At 46.8% G+C, this 22,086-nt stretch overlaps 1 protein-coding gene across 1 annotated transcript in view; it reads left to right on the top strand.

Moving 5' to 3' along the window:
• The window catches only part of Rarres1 (retinoic acid receptor responder 1), a 32,728-nt gene extending 13,828 nt beyond the window's left edge, over positions 1-18,900 (top strand). The window contains exons 2-6 of the mRNA XM_046431642.2: positions 6,318-6,380; positions 8,459-8,642; positions 12,787-12,923; positions 18,011-18,073; positions 18,153-18,900. Of these exons, the coding sequence (XP_046287598.1) occupies positions 6,318-6,380; positions 8,459-8,642; positions 12,787-12,923; positions 18,011-18,073; positions 18,153-18,305 (600 nt within the window). The 3' untranslated portion in view covers positions 18,306-18,900. The remainder of the gene's footprint in view (positions 1-6,317; positions 6,381-8,458; positions 8,643-12,786; positions 12,924-18,010; positions 18,074-18,152) is intronic.
• Positions 18,901-22,086: the final 3,186 nt, after the last annotated feature.

The raw sequence follows: 22,086 nt of genomic DNA, 5'->3' as shown, positions 1-22,086 counted from the left end.
ACCAAGAAATAGCACCAACCCTGAGTAATGAACCCCGTCCTTGGAGGCCAAGTTCCATAGACACTTTCTCAAACAGGGTTTTGAAAGGGGCCTGGCTCCTCCCAGCGGACCTGATGGCAGGTCCAGCCAAACCTGGCCTGCAGCACCTGTGTGGGGGAGGGGTGTGGAAGGACTGCCAGGGGGTTGAGGGTGCTCGCCCTGGGGGTGTGCTGTGGAGCACTCCTCTTGTTGGCCAATGGGACCCCAAATTGAGGAATCTAAAGTAAACAAAACACAACCTGGGTTAAAATCCTGAACCTTGTCAGTGTGGTCCGTGACTGAGGGCACTTAGCACTGGGCTACTGCACACAATCCTTTGCACACAATGACAGAGAAGCCTGCTAACGCTCTCCTCCAGGTCATGCCGTCACATGGCCACTTGCTTTGTGTGCAGACTTTTTCTCAAGTGGAGGATCATTCTGGAAAAGACTAGAAACAGTGTGCCTGGCTTCTGGCTTGCTCACCTGTGTGCAGGTGGACCCACTGGGTGGTGTAGGTGCCAGGTGTCACAGTTGTGTTTCCTGCCATAGCCATTCCCTCAAGACTGTGGGGGCTGGTCTCTCCACTGCCCTGTGGGGATCCAGCTCCTCAAAAATGCTTCTTCTAAAAGATGGCCTTGAACATAATAGGCTCACTTTGCACCGTGCGACTGTTGTAAACTGATTCAGGTCACAGTGGATGGCCACCAGGTGAGGCGAAGGTCAGCTGGCTCCACCTGGGAGACCCCTTCCGGGTTCAAAACCCCACATGGCAAGGAGATAGTCATGCCCTCAAAACTAGTCACAATTAAGAGGGAAAACAGGAGAACCCTTGGAAGTTCTGGCAGGTCAGCCACGCCAAGTTATTCTGGACTGGATTCACAGTTCTCAAGTGACTTTGCAGCTTTCTAAAGGTCTGGGTCTGAGCTTGGTGGTGCCAGAAGCTAAATCCTGGGTTCAGGGCCCATCACCATTTTTGGCCCGTGGAGGATCCTCTCCCGCGTGGGAGTTTGCTCCCTTGCACGTGCGTCCTCTGCCCCCAGCTGGCAACACAGCCTCCTGCCATGTTGCCGGGTACCATGCTACGCGTGCGCTTTGCTTAGTAGTTTTGGTTCCGTGGCATGTGCACAAACTTTGCTGTTTTCAGGACTGACTTGAGTCACTGTGCACATGCTGGTTTGTTGCCTCAGCTGCTCAGCTCTTCATTTTAGCGGCTCAGGCCCCAGGGTGGATGCAGGCGGGCCCTGCTGCTAGCAGAACGCTTTGGGGAGCATCCTCATGGGAGACAGGCCCTGTTTTTAGTCAGCTTTTCTGCTGCTGTGACTAAAAGACCTGACTAGAACAACTTTAAAGAAAGAAAGGTTTATTTAGGGGCTCACGGTTTCAGAGGTCTCAGTCCATAGAAGGCCAGCTCCATTCCTTGGGGCTTGAGGTGAAGTAGATCATGGCAGAAGAATGTGGCAGAGGGAAGCGGCTCACATGATGATCAGGAAGCAGAGAGAGACTCCACTCTCCAGATACAAAATGTATGCCTTACATCATCTCACACATGAGCTTTTGGGGGATACCTCACATCCAAACCATACACCCTGGCATGCTGGCATCCTAATTCTCTGGATGTGGCCTAGAGTGGGAGTTCTGTATTGCAGGTGTGCCCACGTAGGCTCTACCTGGCCAGGTGTGCAGACAGCCCCAGCAGCGGGTGAGGGCCGGGAGCCCTGAGGCCCGGCCTCTCTGCCAGTCCAGTAGTTGCACAGCGACACTACACTGCTGCTCTGATCTGTGTCCCTATCATCTCTGTTTCAGCAGCATTTCTGAGCATTGAAGGCAAGCACCCCTCATGTGGAGTTTGGGACAGGCCTTGGCATTGGCCCGGGAGGGTGCTTGCTATTGCTCTGCCCCGGATATTAATGACGTCTTAATCACTGACATAGCACTTTGTTATTTCTGATCTTGATTGGGGATATGTTCTGAGCACTGGGCCACTTTGTCACTGTGTGAACATCACAGTATCCTGGCGCAGACTTAGATGGTGTAAGGTGATGGCTCCGTGTGTCTTCTTGATGTGATCGAGAGATGCATAAGCAGGAGTCGTGGAGGCTGTGGCTGTGACACGGCTGACTTTCATGAGTGGGAGCAGCACATTTTGAGATGATGAAGAACAGCAGGCACTAAACCAGCAGGTTGGGCATCCCCACCATGCGCTGCCACAGAGTGGGTCTGTCACACCACGTCACCACAAACACCTGGGTATCATGTCCCAGTCGGAGGGATTTTTCAGCTCCACGATCACTCTGCAGCACCATCCCTGCATGTGTGATGCTCGCTGGCCAGAATGTTGCTACACGGTGCACAACTGCATATAACTTCACTTTTGACCTCCTCCTTTTGTATGTGCGTGCAAGGTGCTGGGAATGGGGCTCGGGGCCCTGCATGTGCTAGGCAAGTGCTCCACCACCAAGCCATACCCCAGCCCTCACTGTTTACCTGCTAATGGGTCCCATCTGTCTGCCACGCACTCTGTCCATTTCTACCATCCCACCTTGGCTCACGGTCCTGCCCCTCACCTGCCCCCCACCTAGCCTTCTAATCTATCCACACCCCCTCTGGACACCTCTTCACTCCAGCATCACTCCTCCATGCTCCAGCAAGATAATCTATTCAAAGTCCTTCTTTCTAGGCCACGGCCTTCCTTTTCCTTCAGGACACAATCCATCCCACCTGGTCAGCCTCTCCCCACCTTCTGGCCACTGGCCCCACTGCGGCTCCTCAGGGACATCAGCCCTGTTCCTTCAGTGTGGAATGGTTTACCAGCTGCCCCAGCCCCAAAATCAACTCCTTAGAGTTCAACTCCATTGGCACCTCCCTGGTCCCTGCCCTAATCAATTCTCTGGTTATCCCTTCATGGCCCATGGCCAGCCACAGTCAGCTCTGCAGTGGCCACTCATGGCCTTCCCTAGATCACAGGACAGGTGCTACTGCTCTGCCCGCTGTACTTCCTGCACCTGGCACAGTGCTTGGAGTAGGGGGCACAGTGCTTGGAGTAGGGGGCACAGTGCTTGGAGTAGGGTGTATACTGGTAAACCCTGGGGTGCACGGAGTATTTTGAATAAGGGCAAAGAGACACCCAGCCTTAAAGCCAAGGAGCATGAGACACCATGTGCAGACAAAGGTGGCCCTGACTGGCGCTGAGTCCTTGCAGGCCCCAGGGAACTTGTAACTCTGAGGAAGGGAGGGGAGGCCTTTGGGGGAGACAAAAGAACTGCATCTGAATAAAGTAGAACCAAAAAATACAAAAATCCTATTTTGGATGAAATGTGGACACTTTTTAGAGTGTTGAACTAAAACAAGGAAATCAGCCAAGAAAATAGCTTTTCAAAAGAACAGAGTTCGATCCTCAGCACCACATTAAAAAAAATAACAAAAGGTATTGTGTCCATCTACAATTTAAAACAGACAGACTCCATACTGCCTCCGCCCAGGTTAACCCAATTGCTTCTTTCCCTACAAATTGGTCCCAGAGACCCCACTTTGCCTCCATGGGTTTCAAAAGAACTGCCAAGCTACATGACATCTTCAGTTCTCTTTCCAATATGAACAACTATCTTGAGAATGAGGAGACACTGGTGAGCACCCTTGTGTGAAGTCTGGGCCAACTCCTCCCATCCCAAGCACCTTCCCTAGGGAACCACGTGCCACCCCAGCCCCGTGCCACCCTCCTAGTTCTGCTGCTTTTACATACACTGCATCCTCCCGCACATTCTCATGCATAAGCGACCCCACACCAGAGAGAAACTGTCCAATGTCTCCAGCAGCATGGTCTCACTCCCAGCTGGAACAGGAATGTAGAGCCCCTCCCATGCAGAGACAAGGCAGGGCTGGGAAAGCCTGGGTGTGCAGCAAGCCTCTGGGGCCCAGGAGCTGAGGACGAGCCTGAGAACTGCCAGCTGTGAGCACCGGTGCGTGTAGGACCAGTGTGGCTGGGCATCAGGCTCAAACCCACTGTTCTGGGTTCTTCCCCTTTGGTGGGCGCTGAGGCATCTTCCCTGCAGAGGCCCTGCGGCTTGGTCCAGCAGCTGCCCTGCAGGCCTGCCCTGCTCATGGGGTGTTGCAGGGGCAGGCAAAGTAAAGCAACCCCGGGGGAGTCTCTCACTGCTCCTCTTGTCCCCAAGCTTGGACCACTCAGGGGTCCAGCACGGTTCTCCTAGTGTCTCAGGACCACAGATTTTAATAAAAATAGAGACCACACATTGACCTACCTTGGCCGACGTTTATGCCTCATCCCACTGGTCACAACACCCTGTTTACTGTGGCTATTCAATGCAGCTCCCATGGGCTTGGGATCCAGTTCCAAGTCCTCATTAAAAAGTGAGGCTCCAAGGGCTGGGGTTGTGGCCCAGAGGTAGAGCGCTCGCCTAGCATGCATGAGGCACTGGCTTCGATCCTCAGCTACCACATATTTCCACCTATAACTAAAAAATAAATTAAAAATAAAAGCCTCAAAGGCCCTTTCCAGCCTCACCATCTCAAGTGCCACCTTGCCCTCCGTACCCGTGCCTGGCATTCTCCAGCCTCCTTGTCCAGGTGCCAGCCCAGTCCTCCCTCCCTCCCCTGCTTGACCATGGCCAGCCAGACGCTTCCTGAGCGCACCCACTGCACCAGGCAGGGCCTTGCCCCACTCATCAGCCACACTGCCAGCCTGGCCTGCTGCTATCCACCTGCCTGTGTCCACTCTAGCTGCAGGCCTACTAGGGAAGGCTGACAGGAGGCTTGGTTTCTCTGCATCTCCTCAGTGCCTGGCACAGCGGGGGGATTGGGGCGAGTGAAGAGACTAGAACGTGTGTTTTGTGAACCAAGGTCAGTGCTTCACCTCATACCAACATGAGTGAAGATGGGAATGAGCCCAGGCACCCTGCTCTAGTGCCCAGCTCTTGGGTCCTGTCCTCCCTCCCAGCAACTGCAGTGGTATACATACACGTTTGAATATTTTCTATGTGAATAGCTGCCAACAAACCTTATCCCTCCCTTCTCTACCGTTTCCCAGTGTTTTAAAACAATCTTTAGGTAGAAGTCATGATACCTGTTCTATTTATAAGACAACCCTGTTTGGTTATTGTGTTCCTGGGTCAGATTTAAAAAAAAAAAAATGATGTTTACAGAATCTAATTTAATCAAGACTGCATGAAATAACTGCAGCTCCATGGAGCACAGAGTTTCCTTCTATAGGAAAAAAAAAAAAAAAACACTTAGCTGAATGACCACTTTGCTCTCTTAAATAAAAAATAATGGCAGATAATATAGGTTTTAAGTAGCTGAAACTGCCCCAACAATATGGGGATGGATACTACCAAAAAGTTGGCATTGGACTCAATATTCAGAAGTTTAAAAAGGCTAAAGATGCATTTCAAAAGCTCAGACACGTACCTGCCTGTAAGAACACTGGCTCGCAGCTTTCTGTGGCTATGACAAATGCCCGAGATGATCACCTTATGGAGAAGGAAGGTTTATTTGGGCTCATGGTTTGGAAGATTCTAGTCTACGATCCGCTGGCCCTGTTGCTTTATAGCCTGTGCTGGGGCAGCACATAGTAGGAATGAAAATGGCCAGGGATCAGAGAGGAAGAGAGCACCCCATAACCAGAAGACCTCCCACTAGGCCCTAACCTCCCAATGGCACCTCTCTGGGGACCAACCCTTCAATATATGGATCTTTGGGAGACATGCGAGATCCAAACTACAGCAGAGACATAGTCACATGAGGCCATTCCCAGTGTTGTCCAGGCCATCTCGCCCCCAGCCATGGACCTTCCTTGCCCACAGGTGCCCTTGCCTTTCTTTAGGAGGTGCTTGAAGGCACCTCCTAAGTGGCTTCTAGACTACCCATCTCTTCACCTGTCACCTCCTGAAAACATGTCCTTACACGTTTACTGTGTCCATGTGACTGAGACTGGCTCGAGGGAGAGTCCTAGTCTTTCTGTGGCCCCAGCAGCCCGGCCAGGGAGCTCTAACTATCAGGGTGTGGAGGAATTCAGCACAGCTCCCTGTACCCGTCAGTGCCTGTCTAGTTGCTCTTACAAAGTCAGCTTCCAGAAGAACATACTGCGTCCCTTTTCTGCCTCTCACTGTGTGTCAAACTAGCAAACTGGGTAGCAAAAAGAGTTTGTAAAAAAATTCAGCAATAAAAATGTTTTCTTCAGGTATAATTGTCACCATCTGCACGCCATGCCACCCTGAGAGTGCAGTTCTTGGTCATGCGGCTCAGCGGAGCCCCCACAATGCTAAGATGATTTCTGTATTTCAGGTGGATCCACAGAGGGGCTATCACATCAACCTGGTGTTTAGCACAGAGTCCTACCACCTGCAGGTAAGCGGCCAGATCAGTGAAGGGCCCTGCTGGAGACTCCCGTGTACAGCCTGGGAGCTCTGTGCCACTTTCCTCCTGCCTTATTATAAAGACGACAAATGATGAAGAACAGCGCCAAGCAGGAGGGAAGGATCCAACTACTTCAACTTCATGGCCCTATGCACGCACATCAGATCACACTGCTCACTCCCCCTTCCCTGGGACCCCCTCCCACACCTCAGAGCCCTGGGGATGACTCACTCTAAACATCAACTTGTCCTTTTTTGTAGTGTCTGCTGGTGACATTTCTGGTTGCCAGGCCGGCACAGCCTGAGGCCGATTCCAGGATTTACGCAGAGGCATCCTATGAAACACGGTGGTCCCTGTGTGCGACAGACACTAGCCTGCTGCAGTTCCCACCAAGCAGCTAACATTTGCCAAGTTTCCTCTGCCCTGTTTTCAGGAAGAGAGTAAACAGAAAATTTAAGTGGAGATTAGAGCCAGATGAACTTCATGTGCTGGGCAGGCTGGGAGGCAGCAAGGGACATGGGGGAGACCAGCCCTGACTTCTCCAGTGGTGCTCTGAGCCAGGCAGCCTGGGAAGGACAGGCAGTGCCTGGCATCAAAGTATCGCAGGGAGGCAGAGCTTCAGAGTAAAGGCATGATTCTATACTCCAGGCTTCTGGATAAAGGCTCACCAGAACCAAGTATGCCCTGACTTTATTGACTGCAGGACTCAAACTGTACAAGGATTAGGAGGAAGCATGTGAGCTCTCTATTGCAAAATGGTTAAAGCTGAAGGGAAACCAGTTACTAGATTTCAAGGAGCAATAGCATGCCACCACTGCACCCTGTTGTGCATCAAGGGAAGAGGTCTTCCATCTTCACCAGGTGCTTTGTTCCCTGAAGGTTTGTGTGGGGGGGAGGGGGAGTGAACAAAGCAAAGGAGGAAAAGCAATGCCTATTCTTTTTCTCCTTTCTGAAAGGACAACAGAGGAGCCTCAGAGAGCCCTGTGGCACCTATCACACCCTCCTCCTGAAAGCCCTGCACTATCTTCTCTGTCTGCACCTGTAATTAGCATCTTAATGCACCCAAGATGCTCTCTCAAAGCTGGTACTCACAGGGGAAAGCAGCCCACTGGAAAGCCCACCATGATGTTTTGAGTTGGTTCTGGAAATAGGCTTTCTTAGTAGATCCACCTCTGATCTTCCTGTGGGCTTTGTTTTGGTAGTGGTTTTAACTGGGATTCTTCCCTGTTTAAACTTTAGAATTGAAGAAGTCATTGCATCCACTTTTTAAGGAGAGATTCTGACTAGGGGCCCATGGCTGGTATGAGGCCCACAGAGTGCCTCAAACTCTAGGCCTGGTGCTGACGGTATGATCAAGTGCATTTTCTGGGAACAGGGTCCCTGGCTTTTATTATCAGGTTAAGGAATCTGTGACCTGAAAGGGTGAAGAATGACTGACTGCCCTAGAAATGAATCATACCTAATGTTTAACTGAAACTGTGATGTCTCTGAGCTGGATAATTGAGAGTGCTCCCAGGACACCCAGTAATCGCCACTTACACATGAATGTGGATCAGCGCAGTCCAGGCAATTGGTCAGCCCAGGCAGAGGACCAGTGCCTCCACCTCTCGACTAGATCTAGAGCAGCACAGAGGGGTTAGTTCAACCTCAGTAAGTTGAACTAAATTAGAAGTGCGCTCAAATCCTGGCTTACCACTTACTAGCTGGGAGACAGAAGACTTCTCTTTAAAATTTAGCATCTTAGTCTTTAAAACTAGAATGAAAGGAGCTAATTCATAAGACAGCATGACGTTTTTTGTTCAGAGGAACAGTCTCAACATCCAGCTAAGCATTACGCTGGTCCACAGAAGAGGGCAAGGTATTTGCTACCGTACAGCTGGGTCAAGCAGTGCTCCACAGACAGCACTAGGCCAAAATTATTATAAAGATGTCAAGTTTAGATGAATGCAAAGTGTGAAAGTTCACTTTCTGTAAAGCCAGGGCACTCCTGGTGTCACGAGGGGTTGTCAGTCTTGTGAGGGTGGGGCGGTAAGTGACCATCCTGCTTAATGTCACCATCTCTACTTCAGGACGGTAAGCCACGCTTGGGGAAATGTTTTGCTCAAGTGTTTTTCCAGAATCAGAAACCCAGACCAGCCATCACCATGACCTGCACAGGGCTCAGTGAGAGAAACAGAACACTACAAGAGGATCACCTGCTGTACGAGCAGCTGAAGCAAATGAAGGATGCCTTGACCGTGGGCGGCATACCTGGTACGAACCAGTCTTTACTGTCCAGTGTTCCTGACTGTGTAGTCACTGAATCTTAGAGAGCGCTCATTTAAATGTATCCCTAAAGTGACTCTTCAACTGAGCTCCAGATCATGACACGCCTCCTCAATTAGAATTCCGAGGTATCTTTTTCTGTTCTTCATCTCAGTACAACAGAGTAACTACTCCAGAAGCTGGGAGGCCTCCGCCCGCCAGCTCCTGTGAAGCAGGGCCCAGGAAGAACTGAGCCCCAGGTAGGGGGTAAAGGAATCTTTTCCACAGAATGTGACCTGGGGTGGTTTTCAGGGTACAGTTCAGAACTTGAGGGGCCCTTCCAGAGATCTTTGGTGGCAGCCTTGGAAACTAGGTGAGAAGCCACCCTCCTGTCTCCTCTCTGCCCTGTGCAGCAGGCAGGCAAGTGGCTGTCTCTGGGGTGCTGGATGAAGCCCTGATTATTTAATTTCAGGGCAGTGGCTAATGGCAGTGGTGCCGTCTCTAATGGCTGAGCCCCGCTCTCCACAGTGACTCAGCTGAAGCGTAGCAGAGCTCATTTGTCCAAGTACTCAGTGTGTGGGCAGCAGCTGAGACTTGGCACTTACTGGCAAATCCAATTTCTAAAACCACGAAAGTCGTCTCTCGACTCACACTTGGGCATCAAGCTTGCCATCTGACCCCTACTCCCTACCACACACACCCTCCCCCTTGATTTGCTCATTTGCCCAGACACCCCAGGCTGGCTCCAGAGGACTGCAGGCTCCAGGCCCAAGGTGTCTGTCCGCATTGGCTGGCTGGTACTGACCAGATGCTCTTGAGAGCTAGATGAGGAACACTGCTTGTGTTCTGAGATTCAGAGCCATGGATGATTCTCACACAACAGTTTCCTGACAATGTGGATTGAATGCTGTGTCAAAAAATTATGAGGAGCAATTCCAAACCCAAGAATGTGTTTCTACTTGGTGTCCCTGAAATAACTGAGCTAATGACTAACATTTAGCACTTAGTTGTTAAGGGATATTTTCCCCTTCAGTTTGGGAAACGGGGCTTATCTGGTTTCCTTAAGACACAAATTCAAAAATTATACAGGCCTTTTTCTTTGAATATTTGCACAGGATCACTACATTTGGGTTACTTTTCAATAGCACATGCTACTGGCTCTTGTTCAGTTAGTGAGTCCTGTACACACATAAGAGCTTCCATAACTTTCTAACAATGTGCTACTACGAACCTTCAGGAAAATCCTAAGAAGGCGCCTGCTCATCAACAGTACTTGCAAGCTCTGCACTCAAGACGCTTATGTGCTATGTATAGCCTGTCCATGGACCTACAATTATCTACTTTAAAACCACAAAGGTTAGATAAAGTGAATAGAGTATGGTGATATCCCTGGAATGTCTAGTTCAGACCCTAACAGATTCTGTTCAGTATTAATCAGTCCATGATACTGGGCTACTGTGCATAATTTTTAGCTATGAGGATCTAACTTTGCTCCACATTGTTTTTCCCTTTAAAAGGCAGTTATCTTATTTTTATTATAAGTGAAATTGTCACTTTCTCTAACGAATGGGTAGACTCCCCATAGGTGATCCCAAGCACACAGGAAGAACCTACAGAGCCAAAGCCCCTCTGTGTGGGGAGCAGTTACCTTCTCCACATCCTCGCTGGCCCCAGTGTCCAGTGAGACTTCTCTATCTCCAAGGGGAATGGATGTGATGTCCCCAATCTAAATTCATAGCATTGTAAGATGAACCTGAGAGGGTGAGCTGTGAGGGGGAGGTATCAGTCAACGAAGATGAGGGGGAAGGGACCTTAATAAAGCAAGGGAACAGCATCACCAACAGTGCTGTCCTGAAATCCCAGTTGGTCAGCCACTCAACATGGGGCGAACAGAAGTCCCTTCATGAAGGTGTGTGCAGCCAGGAAGCACCGTCTAGAACTTCCTTTCTGCAACAGCCTTCATCAGGTCACATCACAGCTCCTGGCATCTGGAGTTCGCTTCTGCTGGCTAGCCTGAGATGCCTGCACATCCAGACACCCCATCGTGGTCTCTCCCAGTTCCCTCCTTTAATTGATAAATTCTTGATTCCAATTTTTCTGCTGCTTCCGTGACTATGCCCATCAATATCCTCCTTATCTCTGAAGCCTCCTTATCTCCTTATCTTGCAATGCCAAGACTGACCAAGGGCTTCACCTCCTTCCACACACACTGCCTCTTCCTGGCCAGTTTCTGAGCTATGTACATAACAGAAGCTGCTCTCTCTTGGGTCGCTGGAGACCACCAGATCACCAAACCAGTGGGCGTCCTTCTCCTTGATCTGGCTGTGGCATTTTATGTCATCTACTCCCACAGCTCATCTCACACTGTATTTAATAAGCCTAACACTCAGCTTGTTTCCACCCAGAAGGTTTGCACTTCTGGTCATTTATTTGAATATTACTCCTTTCCTGGAGTTTGGCGACTGGACTCTTTGGTCACCTTTTAACATTTAATACCTGGCCACCATTTCTGATAAAGCCTACCTCCAGGAAGTACCCTGGACCCACCATCAGCATCCTTCATGCCCACAGGGCTTCCTCCAGGACCACAGCAGGAGCCTCCTGTCCAGTCTGTAGATTTCAGTCACCCCTATCTGTCCTGTGACAGAACCAAGTTATCATCCCATGCCTACAACTCAGTGCACACCCCTGGTACTGCATGTGCGGTCAGCGCGTTTTATATTCTTGACCCTGCCCATGCCCTCCTAGCTTGGGGTACTCACTAGCTTGTGCTCTTCCCACCTACATAGGTGACAGGAATCCACAGCCTGGTGAAATCTCATTTCTGTAAAGCCTCCCCCAAACCTCTCCAGTCCAGAGAAACTTCCCTCAGAGCACTGCTCCTGCCTGTCTTAAGGAATACATGACTGCATCTCTGTGCCACCTGAGTGGAGGCAGAGACCCATCTTGTCTCACACAAAGATAAAAGGAGTAATCCTGGAGTTGCCTATCATTTTAAGCCAGCCAAGCCAAGGACTGTCAATAAATGGAATTTACACAAAAATTATTCAGCCAAGAAGAATGAGTTTCCAAATCAGCTTATAGGCATCCCTCACATATTGTGCTATGACTATCTTAATAGACTGTCTCCACATACAATGATGATTCATGAAAGTTATCTTCTAAGTTACTGAGATTTGAGTTTCTAAAAGTCATGAAAGGTAATAATTGTTTTAGTCAGCTTTTTTGCTGCTCTGACTTAAAGACCCATCCAGCACAATTGTAGAGGAAGAAGAGTTTATTTGGGGGCTCACAGTTTCAGAGGTCTTAGTTCATAGAAGGCCAGCTCCACTCCTCAGGGTTCGAGGTGAGGCTGAATGTCATGGTGGGAAAGGGTGGCACAGGAAAGTAGCTCACATCACAGTGATCAGGAAAACAGATTCCACCTGCCAGATACAAATATATATACCCCAAAGCCACACCCCAGTTCCCACCTCTGTCAGGAACACCCACCACTTTAGCCACCACTCAGTTAATCCCATCAGGGGATCAAATCTCTGATTGGGTTGACTCTCACAACCCAATCACTTCTCCTATGAACCTCTGGCATTGTCTCACATGTGAGCTTTTGGGGTACACCTCATGTGCAAACCAAATCAATAATCATAGCAGTCTCATATCAAGTAGGTTTAAAAAATGTCTTCCAAATTATAGATTTTTGGGTGCAAAACCAATGCCACAGGAAAAACCCATCTGATTTCTTCAAGTGTTCAAAAGAAGTGGCAGAGATGCTGCCAATCACTGATTAGATTTAAAGCCAATGGTGAGAGAAAGCCATTCAGCAGACGAGGAAGCAATGAGTTTGGAAAGACCCAACCACCAGGTCATAAGGAGATCACCAGCCTTTTTTGATCCAATGAATAATGCTGCTCCCCTAACAGCTTTAGGTCAACTTTCAGCATCATTACAGCCACCGAGTTGTTTCCCAGTGGATGTCCGTGGCTAGGTGAGGCCCAAGTCTCCAAGTCAACACAGATGCCAGCAATCGCAGGTCTGCCCCAAGGTCTTGCTGTGAGAGATGACCTGATATGACCAAATCTGAACCTTAATCATGACTGAAATTCTGAATTTTATCTAAAAAAAATGCCTTAATATGCTTTTTCCCCCCTCTTAGATGATTACGGAAATATCGATCCCTCAGTGAGACCCATCTGGGACTTGGCTGTTCTTGGCAGCTCTTACGTGATGTGGGAAAGGACCACCCAGTTTTCATACTACTACCCGTTACAGCTCAGCAGGGTGAAGCAGTGGGTAAGGACTCTGAGGCTCCCTGGCACCCGAGACCCAACAATTCGGTGTCCTTGGACCGAAGTTGTGTGAATCATCTGCATCTCATTCACTCAACAGTACATGAATGCCTGCAGCAGGCCAGGTATTATTTAAGGGACTGAAGATGTGACAGTGAGTAGGAACAATGCTGTTGCCCTCACTGAGAAGAATTCAGGGAGAGAAGACAGTGAACTCATAAGTATGCTTCACATGTATAAGTGCTACATAGAGAAGGCAGACAGAGGTTCTGGGTCTTAATAGGAGACTTACTTCAGCCTGAAGTGAGGCTGAGCTGAGCAGAGGCCCGAGGGAGCCCAGGGGTTTCAGGCAGAGGTGTGGCTGCTGGGATGGAGAGGCAGCGGTGAGGTTGGTAGGGATGGAGTGAGAAGGAGACTGTGCAGGGGACAAGAGCATGGGGAGGGCAGCTGTTCTTGCAAGGCCTTGGAGGTCATTAGAAGAGTCTGGAACTTTGCTCTTTCTCCTATTAGCAGAAGAGTGACACAACCCCATTCATAAAGGACCATTCTGGCCACTACATTGAGGGGCTGTAGGGAGGCCAGAGAGAAGCAAAGACCAGTGCCTACTGCACTGATGGAGGCGAGGCCAGCGTGCAGTGGAGATGGTGTGGAAGACTGCTGGGATCTGCTCCTGGGCTGGACCCGAGAGTCAGAAAATGATCAGCTTCAGGATGAGCTTAGAACTTGGGCCTAATTCTGGAAGGATAGGGTTTACATTTTCTGATTGGGGAAGATTTGGGGGAAATGATCTTGAATTGTGGTATGCTAAATCCTGTAGACAGGTAGAGAGCCTGGGCAGTCACCTAGACCTACAGGTCTGATCGGGGAGGAATGGGCTGGAGTCACGACCACATAGGGGTATATGAAGCCACAGGGTTGGATGAGATCATGGGCAGTAGGGGAGACAAATCAGCTGCTGAAGGACTAAATCCTGGAGCCTTGTAACCTCCGATCTCAGACAGGAGTAGAGTTTGCCTAGAGACCAGAGGATGGCAGTGGGGTGCTGGCAGGAGGTAGCTGCCATGTGGGAGCCAGCTGCCCTTCAGTGCCAGCTGGTTCCGTCTCCTCACTGAGGGGCAGTCGTCAGCTGAGAGCAGGCCCAGAGGAGGTACTGAGAGTGTCGGGGCACTATGAGCCCCTCAGGTCCTGCAAGGCTTGGATTCAGAGGACCAGTTTCTTCTGGGTGGGCATGGGTGCAAAGGGAGCCCAGCACTGAATTTAACGATGCTGGGATCTTCGCCAGGCAAGATACGGCAGAAGGCGTGTATCCACAGAAAACAAAATCAACTTCCCTGAGAGGCAGGTGGAACTAATCGGAAGTACCAATTCTTAAAATTCTTTTTTTTTTTTTTAGGGGCCTGGGGATATAGTTCAGAAATAGAGTCCTACATAGCTTGTGCAAAAGACCCTGGACTCTATCCCCAGCATTATAAAAAAGTTAAAATAGTTCTCAATAATTGCTAAAAAATGAACTTTGACTTTTAACTCACATCATATACCAAAATTAAAATTCATTTTTTCATGGATTTATCCCTGGATAAGTCATCAATGAGTTCTCTGAGTACTAAGATTTGGCCAGCATGAGTCAGCATTTCAGCATCTGGAAGTTTGGTGTGCCTTCTGAAGGCCACTTTTATTTTCAACCACTGAGCCACATCCCCAGCCCTGTTTTGTATTTTATTAGAAACAGGTTCTCACTGAGTTGCTTAGTGCCTCTCCGTTGTTGCTGAGGCTGGTTTTGAACTCACAATTCTCTTGCCTCAGCCTCCCCAGCTGCTACAGGTATGTGCCACCACAACCAGCTAAAAGGCCACTTTTAACGGCCCTTCTTTACTTACTTTTTCTTCTCCTTACAGAGTGATTTTTAATAGAAATCACCATCTAGTTGATGCTATGTGACTACTCAGGATACAGTGTTAGATGTAAGTCTGACTCACTGCAAGTGCGACAGTGGAGACATACATGAAAACTACACTATTAAAAAGAAAAAAATGAGGGAGAATGGTTACTAGAAATTTTAGATTTTTTTTTAAACCCTGTGAGGTTTGAATTTTAGATAAATATTTGAGTAAGCAACTGACCTGGTCACCCAAGGCAAATCATTTCATCTCTCAGGTTCTACAATGAGGACTAACAAAGTGATTGAAGCCCTTAACATCAACCTAACCTCACCGGGCAGTGTGAAGTTGGTGTCCAGTTAGATGGGCATTTCATCTTCTTTTAGGAGTTCTCTTAATGAGAAGTACTGTCCACACACATCCACAGATTTTCAAATTCTGCTGTTCAGTGGCCACCAAGAATTCCCATATCTTTCAGCAAAAGCAGCAACATAAGTAAGAAGCAAAACAAGCAATATTTTTAAAAGCTCTAAGAAAGGTTCTAGGGGACAGAAACAGGGCAGGTAAAGCCAAAATGTAGAGGCCAGAAGTGACTAGAGGTACTCAAAACAGCACAAGAACTCTCCCCATGGGGTCATCATCTTTACACTGGGGGTTAAACTCACCTTTCAATACAACTGTGCAAGGGCATGACAAGTTATAAATGCACAACCCAGGTGAACAAGGCCTCAGTGAGAAAAGAAAGGAAGAATTCAAAAGACAGCTATAAAATGAGACCCACCTCACTAAAAATTATATCTTTAGAATTGAAGAATCCATGTTGTCCCTATACCACAAGGACTGTGTCAAGGACAAGGGAGACGCACTGGCTGGGAGACAGAGGGACTTCCCACGCACTCAGCCTTGACCTCATGCCTTCTAAGCTGCTCCACTGGCGCCAGATTGTGTAAGCATCCAACCATATAACCAGCAGCATGTGGCTGCCACCAGTGTGACTCTCCAGAAGCCACAGGCATGTTACAGCAACATCCCATCCACTAACCTGGTCTGCTGAGAAAGCTACTTGCAATGGCTGATCTGAACTTCAGCCTCCTCCCTATCAGATGGGAGGTGGAGGGGACAAACACCACATCCAGGCTGTTTCCAGGAAGATCAGAGTGCTGAGTGATTAAAAAATACCACACTAAATCACCATCAATTTGGACTACAAGGATTTGGACAGAAGCCAAAGAGATTGTTCTGAATAATATTAAAAATAATGACTTCTTGGCAGAGCTTGACCGAGCAGGGGTGGTCCCATCCTGGGTGCTCTGTGCTCTGCTGGACTGGGAAGTGCAATGTCCTCCCTGTAGTTCTCCAGGGGCTCTGCTCTGTAGACTGGGTCAAGGGTGCTTCCTCCTACAGTGTAAAAGGTGTCCCAACAACTGCGTCAAGGAATTCTCAATCAAACGCACAGGGCTTCCAAGAATCATCACCTTTTAGACTTCATCATAAACTGAGTGCCACTGAGTCAATAGCAGGATGGTGAGTCAGACGGAGTGCAGGGCTAGCATTTGTTCTAAGACCTGTCTCTTTTTTGCCTAGGATCTGGAGACTGCCACATTTTCCTTCAGAAATGCTACTTTCAAAAGCAAAACAGATACTGTCCTGAACAAACACTCTAAGTTTCTAAGCAAAACCAATTTTTAAATTATAAAAAAACACAGTGAACAGGCCTTGTGCAGACAGCACAAAAGCCCAATATATTACATGGACAGCAGCTGGTGTGAAACATCCCAGGAGAGAGCCACTTCCTTCCAAGGTCAAGACAGTCTCCAAATGAAGGTCAAACAAGGCTAAATATACCCCCAAAGAAATACCACCAGCCTGACAGTCATCTGCTGGTGTCTGTGGGGAACAGTTTCCAGGCCCTCACCACATACCAAATACCATGATGTTAAGTTATTTATATAAAATGGCTTGGCATTTGCATATAACCTACATATATAGCCTCGTATACTTTAGTCATGTCTAGATTTCTTTTGGTAGGTAATACAGTGACATGTGAATAGTGTTATACTGTAATGTTTAGAGAATAATGACCAAAAAAAGCCCACATGTGTTTGGTGCAGACACAACTTCAAAAACCATTTTGACCCTTGGTTGGCTGCATGCCTGGATACAGAACACCTGGATGTGAAGGGCCGACTCTATCTGGAACTTCCTGTAGCTTGTTCTCTCCTGAAAGACATGGAACTTTCTCTGATGAGTTCCCAGACTTGTTGCTCCGTGTCAGACACCTGCTGTGAACACTAGTGGGCACGATGCCAGGCAGGGGAGGAGCCACCACGCAACACAAAGCAGCACTACATGAAAAGCAGTCTACCTGTGATTCACTCAGGCAGGTTCTGCCCCGCAGCACCCTCCACACCTACTCACACTCCTGACTTGGAAAACTCCACCAGTGCAAAATTAACTTTTTTTGTTTTGTTTTTGCTTTTTCATAGTCTCAATAAAAACCTGGTAGGATACTAAAACTATATTCCAAATTGAAGGTTTTAAGAAATTCTTCGTGTCTTCCATTGTTACTAGTAAAGAAATAAGTACACTTGACATCAAAAAAAAGGAAATGTCAAAAAGAAAACAGAAAATTGGCTTGCTTACTAGTAAAATGCATAGAAATCACATAAATAAAAGAGGTGAGGATAAGTGCTTGTCCACTGAGAGGCCCCAATACTCTGGTTTACAAAGGGTTCCGGTACATGACGAAGGTGGTTTGGGGAGAGTCATCTGGGAGGGATGGAGAACCACACAAGAATGTGTGCGCAGTGCCCAGCACAGGACCGGGCACAGAACAGGGTCCCTGGCAGACACTCCAGAAATGCTGGCTGCCTTTCCCTGTGCTGCTGCCTGGGGTGGCAGGGCTGACCCAGCAGTTTGTAGTGCACACAGGAGCTGTGCTGCCAAGAGCCAGCCTACCCCACAGACCTCGGCCCTTATCCCAAATTACAGTATCAGAAAGAAAAGTGATAAAGACATCCGACCAGCATTTTGTGCTACTCAGTGATAAAACCAAAGGGAGAACCCACACCTTGATGCACCTTGATACAGAATACAATGAAGGAAATAGGGCTCAAATCTTAAGGCTGCAGAGAGTAAAGGTATCCCTCCAAACCAAGAATATGTGTGTCCAAGCTCCCCATTCTGTTATACTCACTCTGTTTTTTTCCTCCAGAAAACCAGTGATCACGCAATTGACTTCGATTACACTGTCCTGCTGCATGAATTCCCAACACAGGTAAAACACAAGCTTGTACAGAGAAGTATTTCTACCTTAAGTTCTGTGCGGTTTAATATTTTATAACTCTGTGTCCTAGGAAATCGTTCCCTGCCATATTCACCTGATCTGGTACCCCGGCAAGCCACTTAAAGTGAAGTACCGGTGTGAAGAGATGCAAACCCCAGTCGAAGCTTCTTCTGGAACTGAGGAAGGATCTGCTGTGGCACCAACAGAATTTAGTAATTTCTAAGAAACAAAAAGCTGATTATACCAAATTCTAGACAAAATGACTTTCCTAGCCTAAATAATTACTTTAGTTCTGGAGCCTGTGACTATCAGCAAAAACTCAAATGTATCAGCTGCTGCTCAGCTGGCCTGTGTGGTCTAGCTCTGGGCTGCAGGGGCATGCTGAGCTCTGCTCATGCTGGGCACCCACTAGCGGGCTCCTTGGAGTTTCAGCCCTGGAACGTGAAATCCAGGCAATAAGTACCTGCTGCAGAGGCTGATAATTATTAAAACAACAACAATGGTTTCAACTCTGAATTTGCATTTCTTTACTCTTCTTAATATACTGTAATTATTTTATGTTGCACAATTGCTCCTATCCTGTATGTCAACAAGTATATTTTCAGTCAAAGAAAACTGTAGGGAAAATAATAACTGTTTAAGGAATTCCACTGTTTTGTTACTTCAAGCAAGTATTCCTTTTTAACTTGGCATCTACTTTTAAATAAATGTTCATAGTTCTAAATAATAAAATGTGTTAAATGTGTTTGCAGAGATTTGTATGCATAGGCAACATTTATGCTAAGCTGAAATTAAATAAAAACCTTAATATTGCTTGATTCAAACTTTAAATAATACCATATCTCACTAGATCAAGTGGCTGCCTGCAAATACACATTAACTCAAAGTATACCAAACATTAACAATCTTCATTTACAAGGACAATCTGGATCCAGAGTTGGCCTAAGTAATTTATAAAAGCAAACAACATGTACCATAATCAAATTCAGTGGAGTACCTGCCCGAGGCAGGAAGAACTGACCCAGGAAATATTACCATCATTGCCTCTATGAATTATTATAATGTAATGGAACACTTCTATCAGTGTCTAGAACCTTAGGCCAGGTTCCTCACTCAATAATTGATTAGGAAGCATCAACCTTAAATTATAATAAAATACATACACAACTTGACTCACAATGGGGTTTTTACATTGAAAACTCCATTGTAAATTGAAAACACCACAGGTTTAAAATGTGTTTAATACACCTAACCTACCAAACACCCTGGCTTAGCAACACTATACCCTGTAGTGCCGGCTCCTGTACCACCCAGCATTTCAAGGGGGTGAGCACATGCCCACTGCCAGCTTGGGGGAAGACCAGAATTCTACGTATGGCTTCTCTCCAGGGCATATCACTTTCACACCACTATGAAGTTGAAAAACCCCAAGTCGAACCCGCTCAGTCAGAGTGGTCTATTAGTCTGCACTATTGGATAACTGGAAAAACTGATATAAAAGACAAAAAAAATAAGGACTCTCATAAAGATAAGCGGATCTAATTTATGTGTTTTTCTATTTAAAACCCCAACTTCGCATTTACCTTCCCCAGATCCAACTGTTTTAAAGCGTTCTAAGTACTCTGAAGCACTGTACTCGGTCACTTAAAGGCAACTCAGGCCCTCCCGACCTATGCAATAAAAACAAAGAAGTACTTCTTTGAAAATATAAAAACAATCTACAATGTTTAATCACGCCAAAAATCAAGAGAGAAACTTCTCTAACCAAAGTTCTTTCCCTAAATCATCTTCAAAAGTAGCTCTCAAGAGCATTATTTTGCCAGGTGTGGTGGCGCCTGCCTGTAACCCCAGCGGTCAAGGCAGTAGGATTGTGAGTTCAAAGCCAGCCTCAGCAACTTAGTGGGGCGAGACCCTGTCGCTAAAAAAAAAAAAAAAAAAAAGAGCCGGGGATATGGCTCAGTGATTAAGTGCACTTGGGTCATCCCACGGTAAAAATACAACATCATTATAGCATACTCCATGTCCTGTGATCTTCAACTTCTTTTAGTATAGCATTAGGGACTAGAAAGGGGGAAATCAGTGGTGTGTCGGCTTTCTCCAGGTCTTCACTGGCAAAGGGGAATTTCCATTAGTGAGATCAGTCTCGCAAATGTGACCATAATTCAACCAGGGAAGGATTCTAAGGTAACCCTCGAACAGACTCTGCTTTGGTGTAACAATTATGAAGGGGAATCACACAGGCAAACAACATACAAACACAATTACCTCATTTACAAAACTTATGAAAGCTAAACCAACTAAAAATTTTCTCACTATCATCATTAGACTATTCTTTCTGGCACAAACTCTAAAACTGCTGACTTGATTTTTCTAACTGATTTTACTAGCTAACTACAGAGAAAAATTACTGCATTTGGTTTGGCATAAAATGAAAACCTAAGTACCCTAAGCTGTCTTTCCTTATGAGTGTGAAGCCCTGATGCCAATGATAATACCATCCAACACCACATTCACTTGTCTGAATTCTTCATAATTTTCAAAAACTTAAAGACATGCAAAACGGAGCCAGGACTTTCCCTGTATTCTACTTTATCCCACTAGGTTTCAGTTTTCCCACCGGAAGCATCAGTCGTTACAAGTGACAACTTGCTAACAAGTTCTTCTGAAAGTCAAGGGAGGCTTTGTATTTTGCACTTAGACATCTACATCTTAGTTTATCATGCTCATTTTTCCCAGATTAGAAAATTCTGACCTGTTCTGTGACCTTTTTAGCTTTCGGAGTACAAAAATCATCTCATGCTCTCTGGCACTTATTTGAATGGATAAATGAGTAAATGCTCACCTAAGTTTCCCGAGAACACAATTAACTGATTTCAATGATGCATTATAGTGCTATTTATCTGAAATAAGTGAGCAGCAATTCAAGCTTCAACTCAACAATCTGTAGTGCCAGCAATGCAAATGGACTACATCCCAGAATGTCTCAGCTTACTCCTTTCTGGGACTGCCAAATTTAAGACTCACTCCAATTTCTAAAACATGAAAAATCCCAAACTTCAGAACTGATTCAATTTTAGTGATTTTGCAAACTACACAGTCTAAGAATAAGCAGTGAGGAAATGAGTAACAGGAAAAAAAAAAAGTCTTAAAGTTATCAAATGGTGAACCAATAGTCTAAATTCTTATATCACACAAAAGAATATTAATAATATGTCACATCTGAATTGCAAACATCTTTCATTTCCTGTCTTGGGTGTAAGTGCAGACCATTCTAGAGTTATCTTCATCATTGAATGCATTTTGGAATCATCTAGAAAAGTTTCAGAGTATTTAGCTTTAAGCTCCCCGGTGATTTTAGGGTGCAGTCAGGCCTGGGCACCCGAGCAGTACCTCCTCGTCTGTGCCTACCAGCTGACACAGCAGTGCTGTCTTTCCTTAAGTCAGGCAGCAGTTACCTTCACAAGAGTAATATAGCAGCTCTCATTTATGAATACTCTCATTAATCTTTCCCATTCTTCTCACTTTGGTTGGCATGTAGTGTTTACTAACTACCACTAAGCTAATGAGTTAGCAGGGACTGTGGGTTCTGGTCCTGGAGCTGTCTCCACAGGGTGCTGTTCAAGACATTCCCCTAAGCTGGGACGGTGTCACTGCCTATGATATGTTGGTGATACATTAGATACCTAGAGTCCTTTTTGACACTGCAACTTTATAACCAGAATATTTAACAAATTAAGGATGTATCCAAATTTACCCATCTTTCTGATATTCTTAATGGCCAGATGTACCCTGCTATAACTTGTGTATTGGCTCACGCAGAACAGTATTCAAAATCATCAAGAATGGTTCAAGGTGCTGACCAAATGCCTCAGCAACCATGTTTTCCAGGCCTGATGCCACTGAAGAAACACATGTTCGTGGGGAATGTGCTTCCTCAACAGCAACCAAAGTATACATTTTAACACTTAATGAGCTGTGTGGGCTTGCAAAAATTTACCTTCACT

This window comes from Marmota monax, unplaced genomic scaffold, assembly GCF_021218885.2.
Source record: "Marmota monax isolate L192 unplaced genomic scaffold, Marmota_monax_Labrador192_F-V1.1 WCK01_AAM20220418_F8-fsc00022, whole genome shotgun sequence".
In the NCBI taxonomy this organism is placed as follows: Eukaryota; Metazoa; Chordata; class Mammalia; order Rodentia; family Sciuridae; genus Marmota; species Marmota monax.
Note: the sequence above shows the minus strand (reverse complement) of the source record. Positions and strands in the feature narration are given on the sequence as shown.